The 19504-nt window shown below is 33.5% G+C and overlaps 2 protein-coding genes across 3 annotated transcripts; both read right to left on the bottom strand.

The window, feature by feature from the left end:
* Positions 1-874: 874 nt before the first annotated feature.
* LOC130612597 (protein mono-ADP-ribosyltransferase PARP12-like) lies at positions 875-6207 on the bottom strand. 2 transcript variants are annotated; one of them, XM_057433936.1, is made up of 8 exons: positions 6094-6207; positions 5795-6014; positions 5325-5517; positions 4225-4406; positions 2736-2933; positions 2401-2656; positions 1376-1551; positions 875-1290 (listed from the first exon to the last, which is right to left on the bottom strand). In XM_057433936.1, exons 1-8 carry the CDS (start codon positions 6188-6190, stop codon positions 1275-1277), a joined length of 1338 nt encoding a protein of 445 aa, XP_057289919.1. In that variant the 5' UTR covers positions 6191-6207; the 3' UTR covers positions 875-1274. The 2 variants fall into 2 exon arrangements, with proteins under 2 accessions (XP_057289919.1, XP_057289920.1); XM_057433937.1 differs by lacking the exon at positions 2736-2933 and having other exon boundaries at positions 888-1290.
* Positions 6208-6256: 49 nt separating this feature from the next.
* LOC130612892 (uncharacterized) lies at positions 6257-9737 on the bottom strand. Its single transcript, XM_057434228.1, has 5 exons — positions 9490-9737; positions 9384-9438; positions 8985-9171; positions 8257-8274; positions 6257-7656 (listed from the first exon to the last, which is right to left on the bottom strand). Exons 1-5 carry the CDS (start codon positions 9735-9737, stop codon positions 6257-6259), a joined length of 1908 nt encoding a protein of 635 aa, XP_057290211.1.
* Positions 9738-19504: the final 9767 nt, after the last annotated feature.

Here is a 19504-nt window from a genome sequence, read left to right as displayed (position 1 = left end):
CTGAAATTTTTTTATTGGTTTTCTACTTTTTACAACACTAACATAGAATAACATTTTAAAACACACTCTCTGTTTTTGTTTTTTCTTTCGTATTGTGATTTTGACTTAATCGAATTTTGCTCCGATTCGATTACAAATTAATTCAAATTGGATTCGATCGTTCGATAAAACAATTATCGTTTAAAAAAAACGGCCAAGTTTTTAAAAAAGTTTATAATAACAAGTAATGGTATAATCTAAAGAAGTTCAATACAAAGATTTTTTAATTAATTTGATACTGTAGCATCTAGTTTCTTAGAAACGTTTTTTTTATTAAAAAATACGTGTAGTGCTCAGTAATTAATTTCTCAGTATTTAATTTGTGTTTCTGTTGTCGTTAAAAATTATAAACTTTACATTTTACAAGGAAAGAATGCAAAAAATTATTCCACTTATTACACATTATACTGGAAACGGCGTTCATTAGGACGCTCCCCTACCAGTCGGTGCCTTTTTGAACAGAGAAAATGTTACATGGCGGTCGCACTGGTGTTGTACCGTACTACCAGAATATAAATCAATCCGTAACTGGAAGTACACGCTAAATCAACAAAAAGAAAATATTGTATCGTTTATTTGCATATGTGCCTTAGAGCGTAACAAATTTAAATCAACATAACTTGTCGAACGAGCATTATAACTGCAGAAACACAATCGAGAAAAATACGTAAAACTTATATTCAAATAATATTTAAGATACAATTTAGATGAGCAATTATAAAATTTATTTCTTATTTATTTTATTTAATTTTAAGTAATTGTGTTTGTGAGAACTATAATGCTTTATTTAAAAGAAATCTTTTAGATTACGGGTAAATGGGCAATTTATTACTCTCAATTTTGTCCGTGGCTGGAAAATCTTTGGCTTTTATAAACTACCTGCGAATTAAACTATGAATCAGGTTATTAGTATACTGCAAATCTTTGTCGCAAAATTAGTACATATTTCGGATTAACAAATATTGGTGCTATGGCGTGTCAAAATGTTGCTTTGAAGATATATATTACAACTACCCAGCATGATAAAGTAGTGCTTGTTCCGTGAAAGACGAGTAAAATTGTATGATATGCCATTTTAAGTGATGAAAATATAAAAACATTACATAACAATTTTTAGTCGTTGTCTGTGTGACAGTAGGCATCTTGGATAACATTGACCTCTTTAATATGCTTGTATTGTTGCCGTCATTACCCACGAGTATCGTAAAGGTCCACCTGACAATTCGGAGGACCTTTCATCGACGCATCAATCTATAATAAAGTTTATAACTTGAAAATGAATAAAATAAAAAAGCATATTTTTAATACAAAAAAGAAATCGGGAAAATTTTATTACTTATCGGGTAGAGGAAAATACGGTCGTTGTCTGTATGATAGAAGGTATCTTGGATAACATTGATCTCTTTCGTAGATGACAAAAATTATTGGATTGTTTACGTCATTAACGCAGCTGTCGTAAAGTTCGACGTTAGAGTTTGGTAAGTTTGGAGGACGCTTCATCGAAGAAACACCCTATAACAAGTTAATAAGGTAAAAACAGGAAAGTTTAATCAATACAAGAATCTCTATAATAATAGCCGTCGTCTGTCTGTCTCTGCGCGGACCCCCCGCTGAGTTTGAAAATAATGTTACGGAAACACGAATATCAAATGCGATATATTTTTATTATTATTTACTTTGTTGCGACGGGTAAATATAAAGGACGGCCGAACCCGTGGATTTTTCCACGGGCAACGATTAGTCTCTTTAATAATAGCCGTATTTTTGTCTGTCTCTGCACGGACCCCCTGCTGAGTTAGAAAATGATGTTACGGAAACACGAATATTAAATGCGATATATTTTTATCCACTTTGTTGCGACGGTTGGCTCCGTGGATTTTTCCACGGGCAACGACTAGTTTCAGATATTTTTTACATCCTTTTTAATTACATTCTACTGCTAACCTAAACCTGTTAAAAGGGCTTCAGCTGTTCCAACTGCAATAATTTTAAATCTAGCAGACTCGTTTTGTTTTAAACAACCATATTAGTTTATATGTTTCGAATCTTGTTTTGCCTTGTTGTCCTTAACGATCTCCAGTTTCAGAAATTACGCTCTTAAAAAGGCGCAGCGTCAAAAATAATTTTCTAACATATTTTTGTTAGTGATAAATACACATACACAGTTGATACAGAGTTTAATATTGCATATAATTTCCAAATTATGATATTATGGCATTAGTGTCAGGCTACTTCCTGAAACTTTAGGATAGGATAAAGGAAAACAAAAATATCGGACCAAGGACATATATGTATGTAAGTATAAATATATTTTGATACTGCATAAGTCAATGACGTCGGAGGTATGTTCGTGCGATTTACCTTAGCATACTGTCCAACCAGAACTTCAGCAACAAACATATAAAAGATTCCTGATGCATCTGATGTTGAATATTTATGACTGTAACTTGCGTTATTAGAAAAATAACTTCCCTGACCAAAGTGAGTAGCATTCTTTCCACATACTCTCCAGTCAAAGTTTTGAACACAGATTTGATCAATAACGGTGTGACTAGTTCCATGATATAAAGTCATCTCATTAACATTGGTTAACCTTTTCGAAAACTCATCTTTTTTTCTAAACATTAAAGATAGACAGTCTTGAGAGTTGAGATAAAGAAAAGGTAAAGAGTTCAAATACTTTAACACTCTCATACATTTGAAATTGTGCAAAGTGTGCACTATGGCAAATTTCTTCTATAGTGATGACTTGAAAAGATGACATTGTTAATCCAAACGAGTCCTTCAGTTTTTTGCTAATGGCAGCATCCTGTAGTGGAATTCTTTGTCCAGGTTTGAAGGTTACGGGCCAATGCGAAGGTGTGCGGTATAATGCAGAAAGAGCTAACTTCTTCCTGAATAAAAAGTTTATTTAGTTGAGTACGAGCATGCTACACAGCATTACATGAAAGATTTCCAAAATACACCTACGAAAGTGTACAAAACTGTACTGGCTCCTATTACTTTTACATATGCAGCGGATGATAATTGGTTCATACCAGCTTTAACCCGCTTAGGTTACTGTCGGTTAACATCCTAAATTGCTGAAAATGATCACAGACTTAAGTAGAGAATTAACACTGCGCTAGGGATGAAAACGTTATGGTATTTATCTTACTGTTAAAAGCCGTAAGTTGCACCTTTTTATCTATTTGAAAATTCAAATTTTTTTTAAAGCGTTTAGTACCTACGTATTACATGAAATGTTATCTGAAATAAACTTTTACAAAGAACATTGCGGCTACGTCCCTGTACGAAACTTAAAAACTTTACCATATTATATAGACATATTCTAAATTAACAGTATAAATGGTCGGTAAAGTAAAATGTGGTTTTGTCTGTCCGTGAGCGAAAGATAGTTGTTAGCTAGCGACGGATAAATACGCTAAGGGAAAAGAGATGAGGAATTGAAACATGTATAATAAACTAAAAGGTAAAAGGTGAGTGTTTAGTAACAAAGTGTTTAGTAAAAGCAACAACAAGACATTGAATCATTCAATGATTTTAAATTATATAGCACAAATGCATCGAAAGAGAAAGTAAGAGATAAATGGATCATATGACATATTGCTATCTATGCTTTATCCATAACGCATAGATAACAAGAATTTTTTGAAACAGGTGTCTGTCGATATTTATGAAAAATCGATAATTATCACAAACAGAAAAGAGATATTATTAAAAATGGCAGGAGGAAAAGGAAATAGCAAATCTGCAGCACCAGCACCAAAATATTGTGGAACCACCTGTTCACCTGTAAGCGCTGTAATTCCTAGGTGCTTAGACATACGGACTTTAAGATGGCTTTTTGTTTTGCCATAATAAGTGGTGTTGTAACGACTACACTTAAAACAGTAAACCAGTCCGAGGCGTAATGAATTGGGCATTCTGTTTTTAAGGCAAAGCAGCTACGTTGCCTCCTTTTGCAATTAAATATAAGCTTAACCGAACAATGTGCAAATTTCTGTTAAAACAAACTGTGCAAACGTGTTATAATTTGTAAAGGGATATTTCATAAGAAAGGTAAAACAAAGACTAACTATTTCCTTGGGGCAAGGGACCCTGGTTCTTTCGGGTCGTAATTCTGCTTTTGACGATTCTGAGACAGAATTCAACACGTTCACGAGATTAACTACCACTGCCTACCTTATTAACTCTGCTTCTTTAAATACAGGTCGTCTTCGCACATTTCGTTTAGTTCGGTATCTTTCGTCCTGGTTTTCTTGTGTCATTTCTTGAAAATAAAGTTTGTACTTGAACTGATTGGTGGAAAAATTACAATGCTGATCTCCTTTAATGTAGGCTTTCTCGAAAGGATTACATTTATCCTAAAGATTGAATGAGTAAATGCACTAAAACGTTAAAAGTTTTTATGACAGACTAATGTTTAATTTCCCTAAAAAATGCCATAACAAAGTGATTTTGTTTTATTCAGTTGTGATTGACGGCAGCAATTCACTCGATAAAAATAACGTATAATTCTATAATGACATTCTTCTGAACGGGGGCCTCCCTTGTGTCGCCTTAAAAAGTAGAACAGCTATGACTAGATTCTATTCACCCTAGGGGAAGAATTTTGTCAAAATTTGTTGCAGCCAAACAAGCTGCATGCATTTTTAGCAATGTAAGTATCCATCAGAAGTAACCTGAGCTTCCTCTTACCAATCATCAGCTTGTTGGATACAACACAAAAAAACAATAATATTGGAAAAAGTTAACAGCACTTCATCAAATCCAATGCTAACTGGCTAAGAACGCTGTTCTTTATGTAAAATAAGTTTGTTTAAGATGTACAAGGATGGAATATGTGATAATATTTTTATCTTAACATTTAAGAGCACATAAGTATTACAAAAATGGAAAGTAATTGGAAAAATATATCGCAATTGTTGTTTTAAGCTATAATATTTCATGCGTGTCAAGGTCGACCCGCTTCAGTATATAGGCATTATTAATACAATGATTTATATATTTTTTATTTGATATTTTAGTTTTAAGAAATATCTCACACTTGCGTTTCTTCTAATCGCGTTCTAATGAAAAGTGTATTATGTGTGATTGTTAGACTTGTCGCGACAATGCAACAGCTTCCACAGCGCTCGTGTTCTGTTTATTATTCGTCTCAATGTTCTGATAAAAGGTAGTTTGGAGGCAATGGGTCGGGGTTGGCGACAATGAACAACATCTTTCAAGAGAGCTCTAACTCCAGTATGTAAGGAAAAAGAAAAACACGTTAACTTGCTTACATTGTGCTTGTATTCTTCCCACTTTTCTACATTCATTTGCCAATACCATTTCCACTCAGTTGATATAAAAGCTTCCTCCGCGGCTGTCTGTACAGCTGACATGGTGGACAATCGACGTACAGTGACGTTATATCCGTCATATGTGCCACAAGGAGATATGCCAGAGGAGAACATTATGTGGAGATTTCCGTTTCTAAATTGGTTAGAAAAGGTTATAGAGCACTAACAGAAATGTACATTCGCGAAAAGATATTAGGGAGAGCATTTTCGAGTTATAAATTTAGCGAGCATTCTTGGTTACGTATTGTTTTTTTAAATTAAATGCAGTGTATATTTTTGCAATTGGAAGCTCTCATAGAAAAAATAAATAGTTTAGGCGATTAAAATTCAACGTAATTTTAATCAAAATTACAACTATTAGGGCAATAATTTTTTGTTTGTTTAAAAAATTAAAAATAACATTTTCATACACAAACTGGGAAGCAGATGGGTCACAGTATTTCTTCTCAATGCTCGAATTAATTTCGTTTGAAAAGTTGTTCCAGACTTCATTGTTGCATGCTTTTTTATACTGCCAAAGATATGGTGATTTTGTGGGTGGGTGAACCAAATGACAATTCATTTCTGAGGAACATTTATCGACTAAAAAGTTTCGGCATATCCCTTCTTGTTTTAGCCAATCAAACACATCTATACAAAAAACGATATTGGCATTACACTATGTCCACTAAACACATTATAAAGTTCTTAAACTGCAGGTGGAACTTACCAAGTGACGTAGCATCGGTTTTTATTTCTACTTCACTTGAGTCTGGTATGATAACACAAGTTCGAAAATTGTCGTCATCTATTTGATATTCTTTCATCAACCTTATTGCTTGTTTGCCAGAAAAAGCACTGTCATGTTTAAAACGGCAGAGACCTTGCTTCTTTCAATTACCTTCCATAAAATCGATACAAACATGTAGATTGGGACACAAATCTTCACCATATTCACAATTCTCCTTTGTATAATATGAACAAACGTATGGATATCGCATTTTAAGTAATAGTAATAATTGATCCTCATTCACAGACCATTCCAACTGTTGCATGAGCTTCTTTTCTCGTGGATCTTTCAGGTTATGGTTCAATTTACAAGTGCGCATATTATGCGACTTCCCTGATAGAAATGCTTGACATATATGAAACATTTTACAATCAGGCTTTGTACACCCGACATTCATCTGCCAATATTTATAACACGGTCGCACTTCTGCGAGAAACAAATAAACATGTCTCTCATTGCTTGGAGTTGTGACAATTCGAAATGTGTGTTCGTGGTCTTGTAACCATGACAGCGTAGATTCTTCATTATCCAGGTTAAGGAGGGTGGATACATCAGATATTAAACAAATACCATCTGATTTATTTTTAAGAATGCAATCAAATACATCCTTCTCTCTTGGTACCTCATCTTCCGATTCAATGCTTTCTTCCTCTTCCGATTCAACACTGCCTTTGTCCTCCTGTAAATCACTTTGGGATTCTTTAACCACATTATTCTCAGATAAACTTAAGGTGGAGTGGTATATTGGATTCCGTTCTACAATATCTCCAGTAGATGCATATCTCAAAGTTTGTTTTTTGGGATATGTATGACTCATCTTTGAAAACAAAATATTTGATAGAATAAATACTTTTTCGGTAGACTTATTCTTATGCCATATCTTGTGCAGCGAAAAGCACCTAAGAACTGCTAAGTTGTGTTTGTCTTTCAAATTATGCGAAAAAGCGCAATTCAAGTTGGTGCATTCGCCAATGCAAAATTTAAGACATATATGCATTCTACGACATTGAGGTTTAGAGCAACCAGATTTTTCTCTGTAGTAGCTGCACACACGTGGAAATGAACTACGAAGGTGTTTAAGTAACTCTGATGATTTTTTATCTTGAATTCCATTTTTTAACATTATCTTTTTGTTGTGTGCATCTAAAGGACTGTGGGAAAATCCAAACTTGCAATCCTTTAGATTACACTTCCTTCCATCCACCAGAAATTCTTTACACATATGTAACCGAGGACAATTTTTATTTCGACAATTTCTTTTCATGTAGTGAAAGCAAATTAACAATGGACCATTTTCTTCCTTCTTTGTACATTGAGCTGGTGACACCTTTTTGGTATTAGATTCGTTCACTGGAGAAGTGTTCTTTGCAGTTGCTATTTTGTGATAATAAGCTCTTGCAGTAAGCATGTTAAAAATTTGGAATACTTTTTGGTTATGATTAGAGTTCAGATTACGTAAGTTGGCAGTTGATATCTTGCTTGATCCAGATAACCTGCATTGACCTGAATATGAACCAACAACAAAGTCTTGACACAGATGCAAGCATCCACAAAATTCTTGTTGTAATACACCACTTTTTTAAACACTTTTAAAGAGTATTGACAAAATATAATGTTTAACATTGAAGTTTCTAAACTGGTAAGAAACAACATTCACAGATTGACCTTTTAAAGCGCCTTTGTTTTTTTTACTAAACTTCTTCTGTTTAAAGCCATAATTTTTATGTTTAAAAATGAAGCTCCTGCGGCTACAACCTATATGCAGATGATTCTATTTCGTGAACTCAAAAGATAAATTAAATTTTGCGATACAAGCAAAATATTGTTTTAGAATGAAGACCAGTTTTACGTTTTGAAAAATGACCCTGCAATGTGTGTTTACACTATGACCGAAATTTATACGTCTAGTTACAGTCGAAATATACTAACTTGGGTAGAGGGAACAGTTTAGGGAGACCTAGAACAGTTTTTATAAGAATTCACAACACTTCTTCACTAGATCACACTGTTAACATAGTCGAAATGCGCGCCTCTCTGGTACAAAGGATGACAAAGAAGAAAGAGACTGTAATGCTGTTTAATAACAGAGAAATAAATACTTACATAAATATATTAAATTTCCTAATAACGACAATTAATACAACTTTCCATTCTTTCGAATAAGAACTAACAACATTTTCATATTTTAAAAGTCTTATTTCGATATGTACAGTCATGTGACTTATATTGACAAGTTGAATTGGCCATTATATAATTTATGGCCGCCTTTCCATTGCTATGAATATCGTATTAATATTAAAAACATGATTAGGCTTTATAATCTGATGAATATTTGATAACTTTACTTAAATATAAAATATGCAAAGTTGTATAAGGTATTCAAATAAAATAAAATAACATTCACACTGGACCATTTGCCTGTCGAAAATGATTCATTAACTATATTGACATAACAATTTCTGGGAGGAATGGTGGTTAGCCTACTAAAGCTAATTAAAGTCGACTTAAATTATCGAAAAATAAGTAAATGTAGTTTATATAGCCTAAACGTGGTACACCGCTGTCAATTTTTACTGCGACAGAAAAACATCCATTACTGAGCGGCAATATGAGAAGCACGCAATAGATCAAATCTTGTAGATCTAATTATGTACCTCACAATGTGTTTTTCACCATTCGCAAACGATAACGTCAGACTTATACAGATAAATTAGATATAGCACCGACTTAAATTATCTTTACTCTTAAATGCCTCCCTCAGTAATATTTCACAATAATAACGATGTATAGTCTTGAAAATAAATCGGACCTGCGCAGGATCAAAACCCAACTCAAGAACTCTGCTACGCACTCATTCCGTTTTCGTGAGAGATGACCAGTAGTAAGGGACCAGATTAATATCAATACTTCAGACGGTATAAACGAATTCGCTAAAATAATTCGTTTCTCAAATGACAGAAATATAGATATTTGTCTTAAAACAGATAAGTAGCCCTTATAAGATGAGCACCTACAATCCTAAATTTCATAAATTTTTGGAACATGGCAGTTTTTTAGCAGTTTCTCAAAATCGCAAAACAGCATCTCCTTTCGAAAGCTCCCCTGCAAAAAGCCTGCAAAAACTTTTGTAGGTCCTTAGAGGAACGTCGAAAACGCGGTAGCCGCAGTGTATGCATTGTGGAACAATTTATCCGTCCGTCCGCAAAAGTCCAGGAAACCAAGAAAGTTACCCATACTGTTGTCAGCAAGTTTAGAGTATCGGATCTAACTAAATAACCTAATATCCTGAATCCGTTAAGTGCGTGGGTATAATAATAAAAGGCTGTAAATCATTACTGGCGGATATGATACTTAGCGCCAGGGGTTCTGCGCTGCAAACGAGTGTCATATCCCAATTTCTGTTCAACTTTTCTCCAAGCATTTGCCACTCCATATTTTTCTCGATAATCTTTGCAATTTTGATGGTAAAGACATGTAAAATTTCGAACAGCCTCTGCCAAATACTCATCTTCCCTTAGATCGCAACTATTTGTTTTCCCCACTATATAAACATCTTTCACAAGACAGCTCGTTTCGCAACACATGTGAAACTATTTCTTGTGCTTGGCTTGTGTTAACATAGCAGTTTCATGTCAATAGAATCTATCCAACTTTTTTAAAAGGACATTCGGTATTTCTCTGAATTTGCACTTTTAGAACAATTAGTTGCACTTTATAATTGTCGCTCTGACCATCGCACTAAAATTGGGCAATGAGAGCCAAAAAGTGGCCCTCTGCAAACTCCAGCAGAGCGAAACAATGTCAATGTGTCACAAAAGTCAGAACGATCAGATAATCCGCACTGGAGCAAATTCAGTTTCAGCATTAATCTCAATAATTTTCTGACCATGATTGTAGAGAAGCATTGCGATTTATAAACGGGATCTTTTTCCAGGAGTGATTTCTGCAAGCCTTAACGATTTTAGAAAATGATTTTCCTGATCACATTCATTGATAAAATATAAGTAAGGTCTTTGCAGCTCAATATTTGTGTGTAAGCGTATTTAACAACACAGCGGTAGAGTGTATCTCGAGGTTATAAGTAGCGCTTGCTGCGTAATAAAACTAAATGTAACTCCTACTTTGGCACTGATAGTTGTGTCTTAACAGGGTCATATTAATATACGGTAGTTTTTCCCCTTCCTAAGAAATTGAATCACTTTTTACTTATATTTCCTTCAACAAAGCCAAAAGAAGTGTATTTCTTAATACACTACTGAATATCCGTGGTAAAAAACGTCTGGATAGCTTTACAGGTTCTTTAATTGGAAATATACATATATGAGTATATATAAATTATACATTTGAAAATGTTCTGTTCAATCTAACTCATTTTCAGAGAATCGGAGCGCACAGTCAGCGTATCCATGTCGATTAGAATTATCTTTTAAAAACCTCGCTTGGTATGTGTGTCCGTGGCTAACCGAATTAAAATAGCAGTACCCATAATGGAAACTAGCCGGGAAAAAAGAATAATACTTAAAAACCATTTTTCACGCCCTGTGCAGCTCTTAATACTTATTACTAAACTAAACGCTTACAGTGGTACTCCTTTTCAAGCATACGCAATTTTGAGGCAAAGACAAAGGCTGCTGTGCTTCAAATACAATCCTCCCCTTTTTTGATATTTAGGATAAATTTCTCGAAAAGTAACAAAAGTAATCCGAAGCAACGCAAGGCTAAGCGCTAAGTACATATAAACCAAGCCACGCATTAGCATGGAACACACAGTAAAGGTATAGTGTCTATCATACTAACAGCAGAGCACTCAATCAGACAACTTGTCTTAATGACTCTCTCGCCTGTTTTGTTCAAATAAAAATCGATTTTACCCTGGCGTTAACCAGTTATAGCTACAAAAAAAATAGCTGAATATAACATAGGGTAAATTATTCGGACTCATAAGTGTTTAGAATTTCATAGCCAGAAACGCTATCCGGTCCGCGTTATTATACTATCGCGAAGACTGCCTGCCCGCTTAGACGAAATTTGACCAACTATTTTAAAATAGACGCCAGTTAATGCTTTCGGGACTATGAAGTGTCCCTTGTAGTTACCATTTGATAATCTAAGAAAATTTAAAAATAAAAATGATCATAAAAAAAAATTGTTACGGCAGTATAAACAAGAAAGTGTGTAAATATTTTCTTTAGTGATAGTTATAGCGGGATTTTCTTGCGATACTTATTTTTTGTCTTTTTGTGAAGTAATTGATTTTTTGCATTATTGGCTTTGAAAAATTTCTCTAGGATTGTATGTATTCCAAATGGAAAATTCAAACTCGTTTCTAATTTCTGCTAACATTTGCACATTTCCATCCCTGATATTTAGGACTGTGAAGTGGATTGCCCATCATGCAGGCATCTGCAAAAGTGAGACCTTTCTAGGATACCCGTTGCATAGTACAGGCAAATAATGCTGTTCGGTCATTCCAGGAAATATTTAAAACGGCCGATTTCACAATTATTTTGTCACGGGTTATAGTTAGCTATATGACAATGTTATGAATTGTTATGAAATGTGATCCGCAACCATTTTTTAACTTTCGTGCAAAAGTATTTTTCGAAAAATGCTAGCAAGACTGTACTATTTCGTTTACTTTAACTGGATTAATTAATGCTGAATGTAATATTGCGGGAGTATTTTCTGCTATCACAAAATTTGCCTAATAACGGATTCGAAAAAATAAGTCCTGCAGATATATATAGTATTCTCACATATATCTGCTTATTTAGTCTGGCTTATCGGGAATATTAAAAAAAATAGAACACAATATTCGTATACAAGGTTTCTTTCAGTCAATGATTCAAAATGATTACACAAAAGTCAGCAAAAATTTTATCGCCTTAATTTTGAATTTTCATTAACGATCGTCGAAAAATTTTCGGAATTTTCGAACTTTTGGCGTAGTAAACTCAAAAAAGTCCGACTTAAGTTGTGTTTTGTGGCTGAGGGGACCGAAGAAAACAGGCCGGATTAATGGAATGACCATTTTGGTGTGAAATGGGTACGAAAATTCAAGGGGAACAAGGTTTTACTCAGACTTTAAAAAACTTCCGATTTAAACTGTGTTTGATTAACAGGGATGTAGTGTACTGTAAAAGACAGAAACTTATGCGTTTTTTTTTATCTAAAGGGCCAGTCTCTATAACGTTTTATAAATAACCTTTCAAAAATTAAGAAGGCTGAACAAAAATTTATAGATGAGTTGCAGCGTGACATAGCTGTTTTGATTTTGCGTCTAAAACAATGGACATGCGCACGCATGCACACAGGAAGAAATATAAGGAACAGGCCGCAACAATCGAAGAAATCAAGTTAAAAAGGCAACTTAAAACCTGATCTTATAAAGAGAGCAGAAGAACTAATCCAAGCTTCTATTAGCTCGTTTATTCCTTATTTTTATAAATAAAAAGAATAATTAATTTTCATTGCCTACTCCTTCTTTTATTGCTTTTAGCGATGCGCTCACATGTACGGAACTTTGTTAACATTTGCAACTCATCTAAAAAAACCCGTTTAGGTACACCTCACCCGATATTGATTCATCTGACGCAAAACGAAAAGGACATTCACCTGATCCATCAAACGTGAAATATGAAAAAGCGGCTTTGTTAGATGACGAAAATAATATGGGTGCTAATGATAAGGTGTGTGTATAAAGGATATGCAAAAGGAATTCAATTCAGGAAAACTATCAAATTCCACTAAAAATGACTTTGGAATTTGAAAGCTTACGTTACGGACATTATTTAATGCCGGTATAAAAAAATGCATCATAAAATGTTTGCGACATTAATGTATGCGATTAAGCTCAAAGTCACAAATTTAAATGCGCAGAGTTTAGGGAAATAATCAAAATCGCAAACAATAATTTTGCAAAATCCATATTTGCGAACCTTCATTTCACAAACAATTATGCATGTGCCGAAAACGTCTATAATATTGCTACATTATTCCAGATAAATCTCTCTCATCTTGCTCGTAGATATGGTATACCAGGACCTTTGGGTGATATGGTTTTCAGAGAATTTTTGGTATAGCATGATATTGTCTTATCGAAATTTGGTAATATATTACTAATCATACCATGTTTACTTTTATATCGGTAGAAATTCTTTTCTTTTTCGAAAGTCCATCCGAGTCAAACCCATCAATGTCTTAAAATTTTATGACATGTGCTCCGGTAGCCCGGCCTTAAGCAGTTTTCCGACACGTCGACAAAAACAGAAAAGTGCTGGTCAGAAGCGTGGGTGGATTGCGGGTTATACGGAAAACAGTTTGACGCGCTATAACTCGCCCGAGAGAATTAACTTTTACGTTTAAAATCATCTTGGATGTTCAAAGTACAACGTAAGACCTTTTTTCCAGCCATGAGTTTAAAGATACTTTTCTATGACTAGTTGATATCCAAATCTTCACTCTTCACGATTAATCTTAGAACTTACACGAGAATTTTTCTTTTTGCAATATGATAGCTGTACAACTATTTAAACGACGGTGTTACCGCAGTGGTTATACTTTATCACAGTTGCGAGAAAGTTAATTTTTTCAAAGAACACTTCGCGTACAAATGAGCCCTGTTACAAGGCGATGTAGTTTTTTAAAATTTCTTTCCTTTAAAGACAATTTGTTTTTTTCTTGTCTTCACCAATCAGTAACATTTATTTGAATTAAAGTTGAAGGGCAATGATTGCTTGCGAAAAACATTACGCCCCAGAGGTACACTACAGCAAGTCCTTCTTTCGAAATGCTTTAATTAAGTTAATTAAGCTTCCATCCCCTGTGCTAAACGCACAATCTGTTTTTTTTTTTCACTGTTTAATGGTAACTTTCAAGGAGGAGTGTTCTATCTTTGTATTGTGGTGCTGCAAATTCTAAATAGTTCGCAGGATTCACTTAAGGTGAAAGAATGCTAAATTTATGTTTGCGAGTTCGACTAAGCATAAAGAACACTAACAACCTTCTTTTTTTTTCACAGCTTACCATATTTTAAGACATTCGCAAATTCCTGCAAATTCAATATAGGAAAGATCAATAGTTATTTCGATTTAGTAATTTGCAATCTGTAATTCCGCAATTTAAGTAAAAATGTCTTTATTCGCAATCTTTGAATCCACATTTTGTGCAATTGTCTAGAACTTAAAATCTTAATTTTTGCACACTTTTATTTTTTAAACATTTATTTCTCTAAAAAATTATATGTCGATATAAACAACAACGAACAATCTTTATCTTTTCTTAAGTCTATTATATAACGAAGTTCATGGTCGTTATTGCGCAAAAGTTTACCAACCCAATTTAAGCGATATAATGGCTGACGACACGTCACTGACAGATATGATTGTATACAGCGTGGTTGAAAATTTGATGCGAAGATAAACATACTGATAGAACAGCTAAATCAATACACTCCGGATGATTGTTATAAACCAAAAACCCTTTCGTCATAAATTTTCGCGGCAGATGTACAAACTAGCAATATAAGTACGGTAAAAAAGTTGTTTAACCATATTATGTTTAGCAGTTTTAGGACTTTGCACGCACGCAGGGGCATAAATTTTCCATCCCTTGTAAAATCTTACAGGATATAATACGCACGGGAAAAAAATTAACAACATTGTAGTTTGGAAAAAAAATATTAGCATAGTTATTATTTCTTCGCTAACACTAAGAATTACGGCAAAACAACATCCAGGCTTTCAAAATCTGGAAAAATGCGGCCACATATGTTAGTTGGGAAGCGTCTTAATCAGTATCTTACCACAATGGGCTTTCATTTGGTAACAGAAAAGCCCTAAAATAGTAGACAAGGAAAAAGTCATTATCTTCAATTAATTTGATTGGATAATGCATGATGTCAACTGATTTTGTTAAGCTCCAGTGCATATAAAAAAAGTCTGTAAATACGAAAATGAAATGGAAAAAGTATTTCCTCTTTGCTGCTTAAGCATTTCACCAATAACTTGTGAAGTCATTAACAGGTACATATGTAGATTGCTTTAAGGAATTTCGTTTATTGTACCTTCAGACGAAAGCCATTGGCGTTATCATATGTTCATAGCTAAAAGAATTGAAAGCAAACAATCCAATTTTTTCGTGACACTTTCTTTCTCATATTATCTCATGTTTTTCTCAGAAAAAAAAATAAAATAAATGAAAATTGAAATTACATTTGTACAGTTACATGGAGTAATAGGCTATATCTACAAGTAAGATGTTGTAAATGTGAAAAAACGGATTTCACTGAAACAGATTGTAAATCGCTCCGAAAAGCTTTCTCAATTTTCTCAATATGGAAAAGACAAATGCAAAATTTTACTTAAGTAAATCTTGGTAACACGTGAATGATCAGAGAGAGAGAGAGAGAGAGAGAGAGAGTGATAAGTTCTTTCCGTTTTTCTGGTGACTGCGTTCTGATTGGTTAAAATGTTATGCTCTCTGCCTTTCTGAAACGCAAATCATTCGAAGCAAAGACGAAGTAACATCCGAAACCGGTTTGCTAATATTATTCCATATTGAATTTTAAAGCATAATTATTATTTATTTTAACACATTATCATGACTAAAAGATTAATCTGTACATGATTTTTGTTTTTATTTCATGAAGCTATTGTGAAGAAACAGTAACCATAAAAGGAGAATATCGTTTAATTTAAGCACCTAAAGCCGAAAAAGAGCGTATTCAACTAACAGTTTTATCACGCACACTCCATAAGATACTGCATGATGCACCAACATATAGTCCTTTAAATATCTTAGTAAGATTTATTTACAGTACAAAACAAATACACTCACAATTAATCGCTTGTTAACCAATCTGATAAAAATCTTAAGTTCAAATAAGATAAATTACGTAAAATCGGATGAAGATAATCCGCCAAAAAATGAATGAAAAGAACATACTCAATCTTTTCAACTATTATTCTAAAGTCAAGTTTAGCTGCATATATACATAGAGATATCTCCATGATATAAACCAACCATTATAAGAAACAATTAAAATCATTTGATTCTGAAAGCTTTTTGTATTGACATTTCTTAAAACAACTCTTGCTTGTTATAAAAGCTTGTATATATATAAATTTTGATGGTCCCACTGAAAAAGAGAAGCCAGACCCACCCCACCGGATTTTTAACTCTTTCGGTAGTCCATTGTAAGTTCTCTTAATAAATTCTTTTTATCAGCATCAGCATCAGTTCATTTATTAAGATAGGGGAGCAAAAATTTCCTGCGGGGAGTAATAATTTTCAGGTAAATAGATACTCTCGGTAGTAACAATATCCCGGGAAATAAGTACTGGGGAGTACTTATTTCCTAGTAAATTATTACTGGGGAGTAAACTTTTAGGGGAGTATGTTTTTACGGTGACACCGTTAACAGAAATAAAAATGGAAAGTTATTTTGCATAGAAGTCAGTGAAGACATTTATTTAAAATAGTGTATTATAAGAACACTAGTCGTTAGTCCGTGGAAAAATCCACGGGTTCGCCCGTCCTCTTTATACCGCATTGCGTGCGTCTCGCTACCTGCGCAGCGAAGCTACCATTTTGCGTGACAGACAGACGGACGGACAGACCTAACAGACGTATACGGGTATTATAATATAGATAATTACAAACTGTGAATGTAAATCATAAAAATCAATTAATAGCTGTTGTTCTAAAAATACTTGAGTTACATACCGAATAATAGTAATTATACCACACACAAAGTTAAATTTCGCGAAACACAATAATAACTTTTTTTTCAATTAAAACTGTTTTTTTTATAGGGCTCCTTTGTAGGAGAGGCAAAGATTAAAAATACACAGAGGTTAAACTTCACATAAAAATTACATAAGTTCTGACAAATCAGGGAAAAGAATAGTATAAATCGCGTTTTAAAAAAGAAATAATAACTTTCGCAAAAAAGTCTTTTTTGCGAAATTTACGAACACTCGTTAAACTTGCGAAAACTGATTCCTTTATGTGCACAATTTTTCATACTGGTGAAAGGTAAAATCTTTTATCGGATGGAAGCAGGGTAAGGCATTGAACACTAAACCGGGGCTCAAAAAAAGTAGGTGCAAAAAAAAGTAATTCAACGATGTTTTTCGCATAAGACAGGTTTATGTGTTAAACAGTGATTTACTTTAAAAAAGATTTCTGTGATGTGCCTTGATACGGATAGACATAAAAGCAATTTTTCTCCAACTTATGTCCTTCATTGTAGAAATAGCAATACGAAAGAATGCCATGACTTTGGAGTATAACGATTGCTGTTTATATGTTTAAAGCTCTTCTTCTTAAATACATATCTAACTTAGACAGTCGTTGTTTGTACGATATAAGGTATCTTGGATAACATTGGTCTCTTTCGTAGATGACAAAATTATTGGATTGTTTACGTCATTAACGCAGCTGTCGTAAAGTTCGACGTCAGAATTTGGTAAGTTTGGAGGACGCTTCATCGACGAATCACCCTATGATAAATTTATAGTAGTGAAGAATTAAACAAGAGCGTTTTCTTGCACACACAAGATGTTTGTAACACTTTGTTACAATTTATCATTGAGTATGAAGAGATAAAAAGGTAACATGGTAATTTCAAAACCATAAAGTAATGATAGTGTAATTTAACGTCCAAACTTGCTTTCTTTACAAATGTGTAAAATACATGATTTCTATAACCATATAAAATATCGATATACAGTGTGTCAGTGTGTTTGTAAGGGACAATTTTCACATATGTTCATTTTCCTTTATTGTCGCCAAAAAAGGTATGCTAATCTTTCTAACGTTACGGCACGACGATGATAAAATTGATTTATGAGGCCAGGTAATTTGGAACACGCTTGGACAAAATTGGGTTAGGTCTTCGTAAATAACAAACTTATAAATAACAAATTTACTTTTTCGTGGTCCTGTTATATTTAGGTTATATTGTATTTTTTATGTACAAAATATTTATTGTTTTAAAAAAAATATATATAAAAAGATTGGGTAAGTTGCCCAAACCTGAATTTCCGAATCCATTTCAGATTAGGCCGATTGATGACGTCATCAAAAAACATTTAAACCTCGATATATCGGCAACCGTTTGTCAAAGATACACGATCTTATACATTTTTGATCAGTGTTTCAAGATTTATACAATGAGGGTAACGGGTATACAATTTTATTTAAAAAATTTTTTGTTATTGCCGGTCTCTGCTGACGTTAGCAAAATCTTTAAACCCTTACATCTCCTTAGGCGTTCGTCGAAAACGTATGATCCTATGCATTAGTTTGATGAACTCTACACATTACAGACCACAGACAAACTTAATTTTGCCATTATTTTGTATATGCACTGCTGAAGTCAGCGAAACATCTAAATCAATCTATTTTTCCATTGTCTTTCTGCGTAAGTGGATTATTCTACGGACCTTATCGTAATGCCTTATGCAGAATAAAAAGGACAGGCGAACCCGTGGATTTGCCAATGCAGAAAAAAGTTCTCTCACGGTATAAATTATTGGTATAAATTTCCTAGAATACAGTTGACTCTCTCTATCTCGAACTCGCAAGGGACCAGAAAATTTGTTCGAGATAGAGAAAGTTCGAGATAAGTTGGACATTTGTTTATAAAGTATTACTCATTTCTGTTTTTATTGTTTTTGTTATGAAAGAAATATTAAGTGTGTAAACCTTACTTGTTCTAATGTAATAATCATGTTTATTTTCTTTGCATGTTATATTTTACTGGTTAAGAACCAGAAAAAAAGTGGTGATTAAACACAACCTTGTAATACTACTTTATAAAAGGAACAAGGAAGCACAAATCTCAAAATAGAGTGAAGAAACATTGCAAATTTTTTAGGTACTAAAGGCACTCCTTTTCTCAAAATTGATATCTATAATCAATATTTGCAACTTCAATTGTTACCAATAATGATATTATGTCTCTGTTGTGCTTCTCTTAGACATGTTGAACAAAAGATTTTTTTTAACTAATTGAAAAAAATAAGCCCTGCATAAAATAAACTGACTAAAATGTCTATTTACGTATTTTTAACCTTCAGTGTATCGGGAGTTGATAGAGGTCAATGAGAGATGTTAAAATGTTAATATTCAATGCACAAGACTTCTTTTAAAATAAATACATAAAATAAATTTACAGCTTCATTTAAAGAAATCGGTTATGTCTTTTTGTTTAAGTGATGCCACTCTGTCTTCATTATACATTTTTTCGAATTTGGAGATAAGCATTTGCATTTCATTGCCTTTTTCGCAACACATTGCTAGATCTTTCAAAAGATCAATACTACAAATTGCCATCGATCGGAAT

The sequence above is a fragment of the Hydractinia symbiolongicarpus genome, chromosome 10 (genome assembly GCF_029227915.1).
Source record: "Hydractinia symbiolongicarpus strain clone_291-10 chromosome 10, HSymV2.1, whole genome shotgun sequence".
In the NCBI taxonomy this organism is placed as follows: Eukaryota; Metazoa; Cnidaria; class Hydrozoa; order Anthoathecata; family Hydractiniidae; genus Hydractinia; species Hydractinia symbiolongicarpus.
Note: the sequence above shows the minus strand (reverse complement) of the source record. Positions and strands in the feature narration are given on the sequence as shown.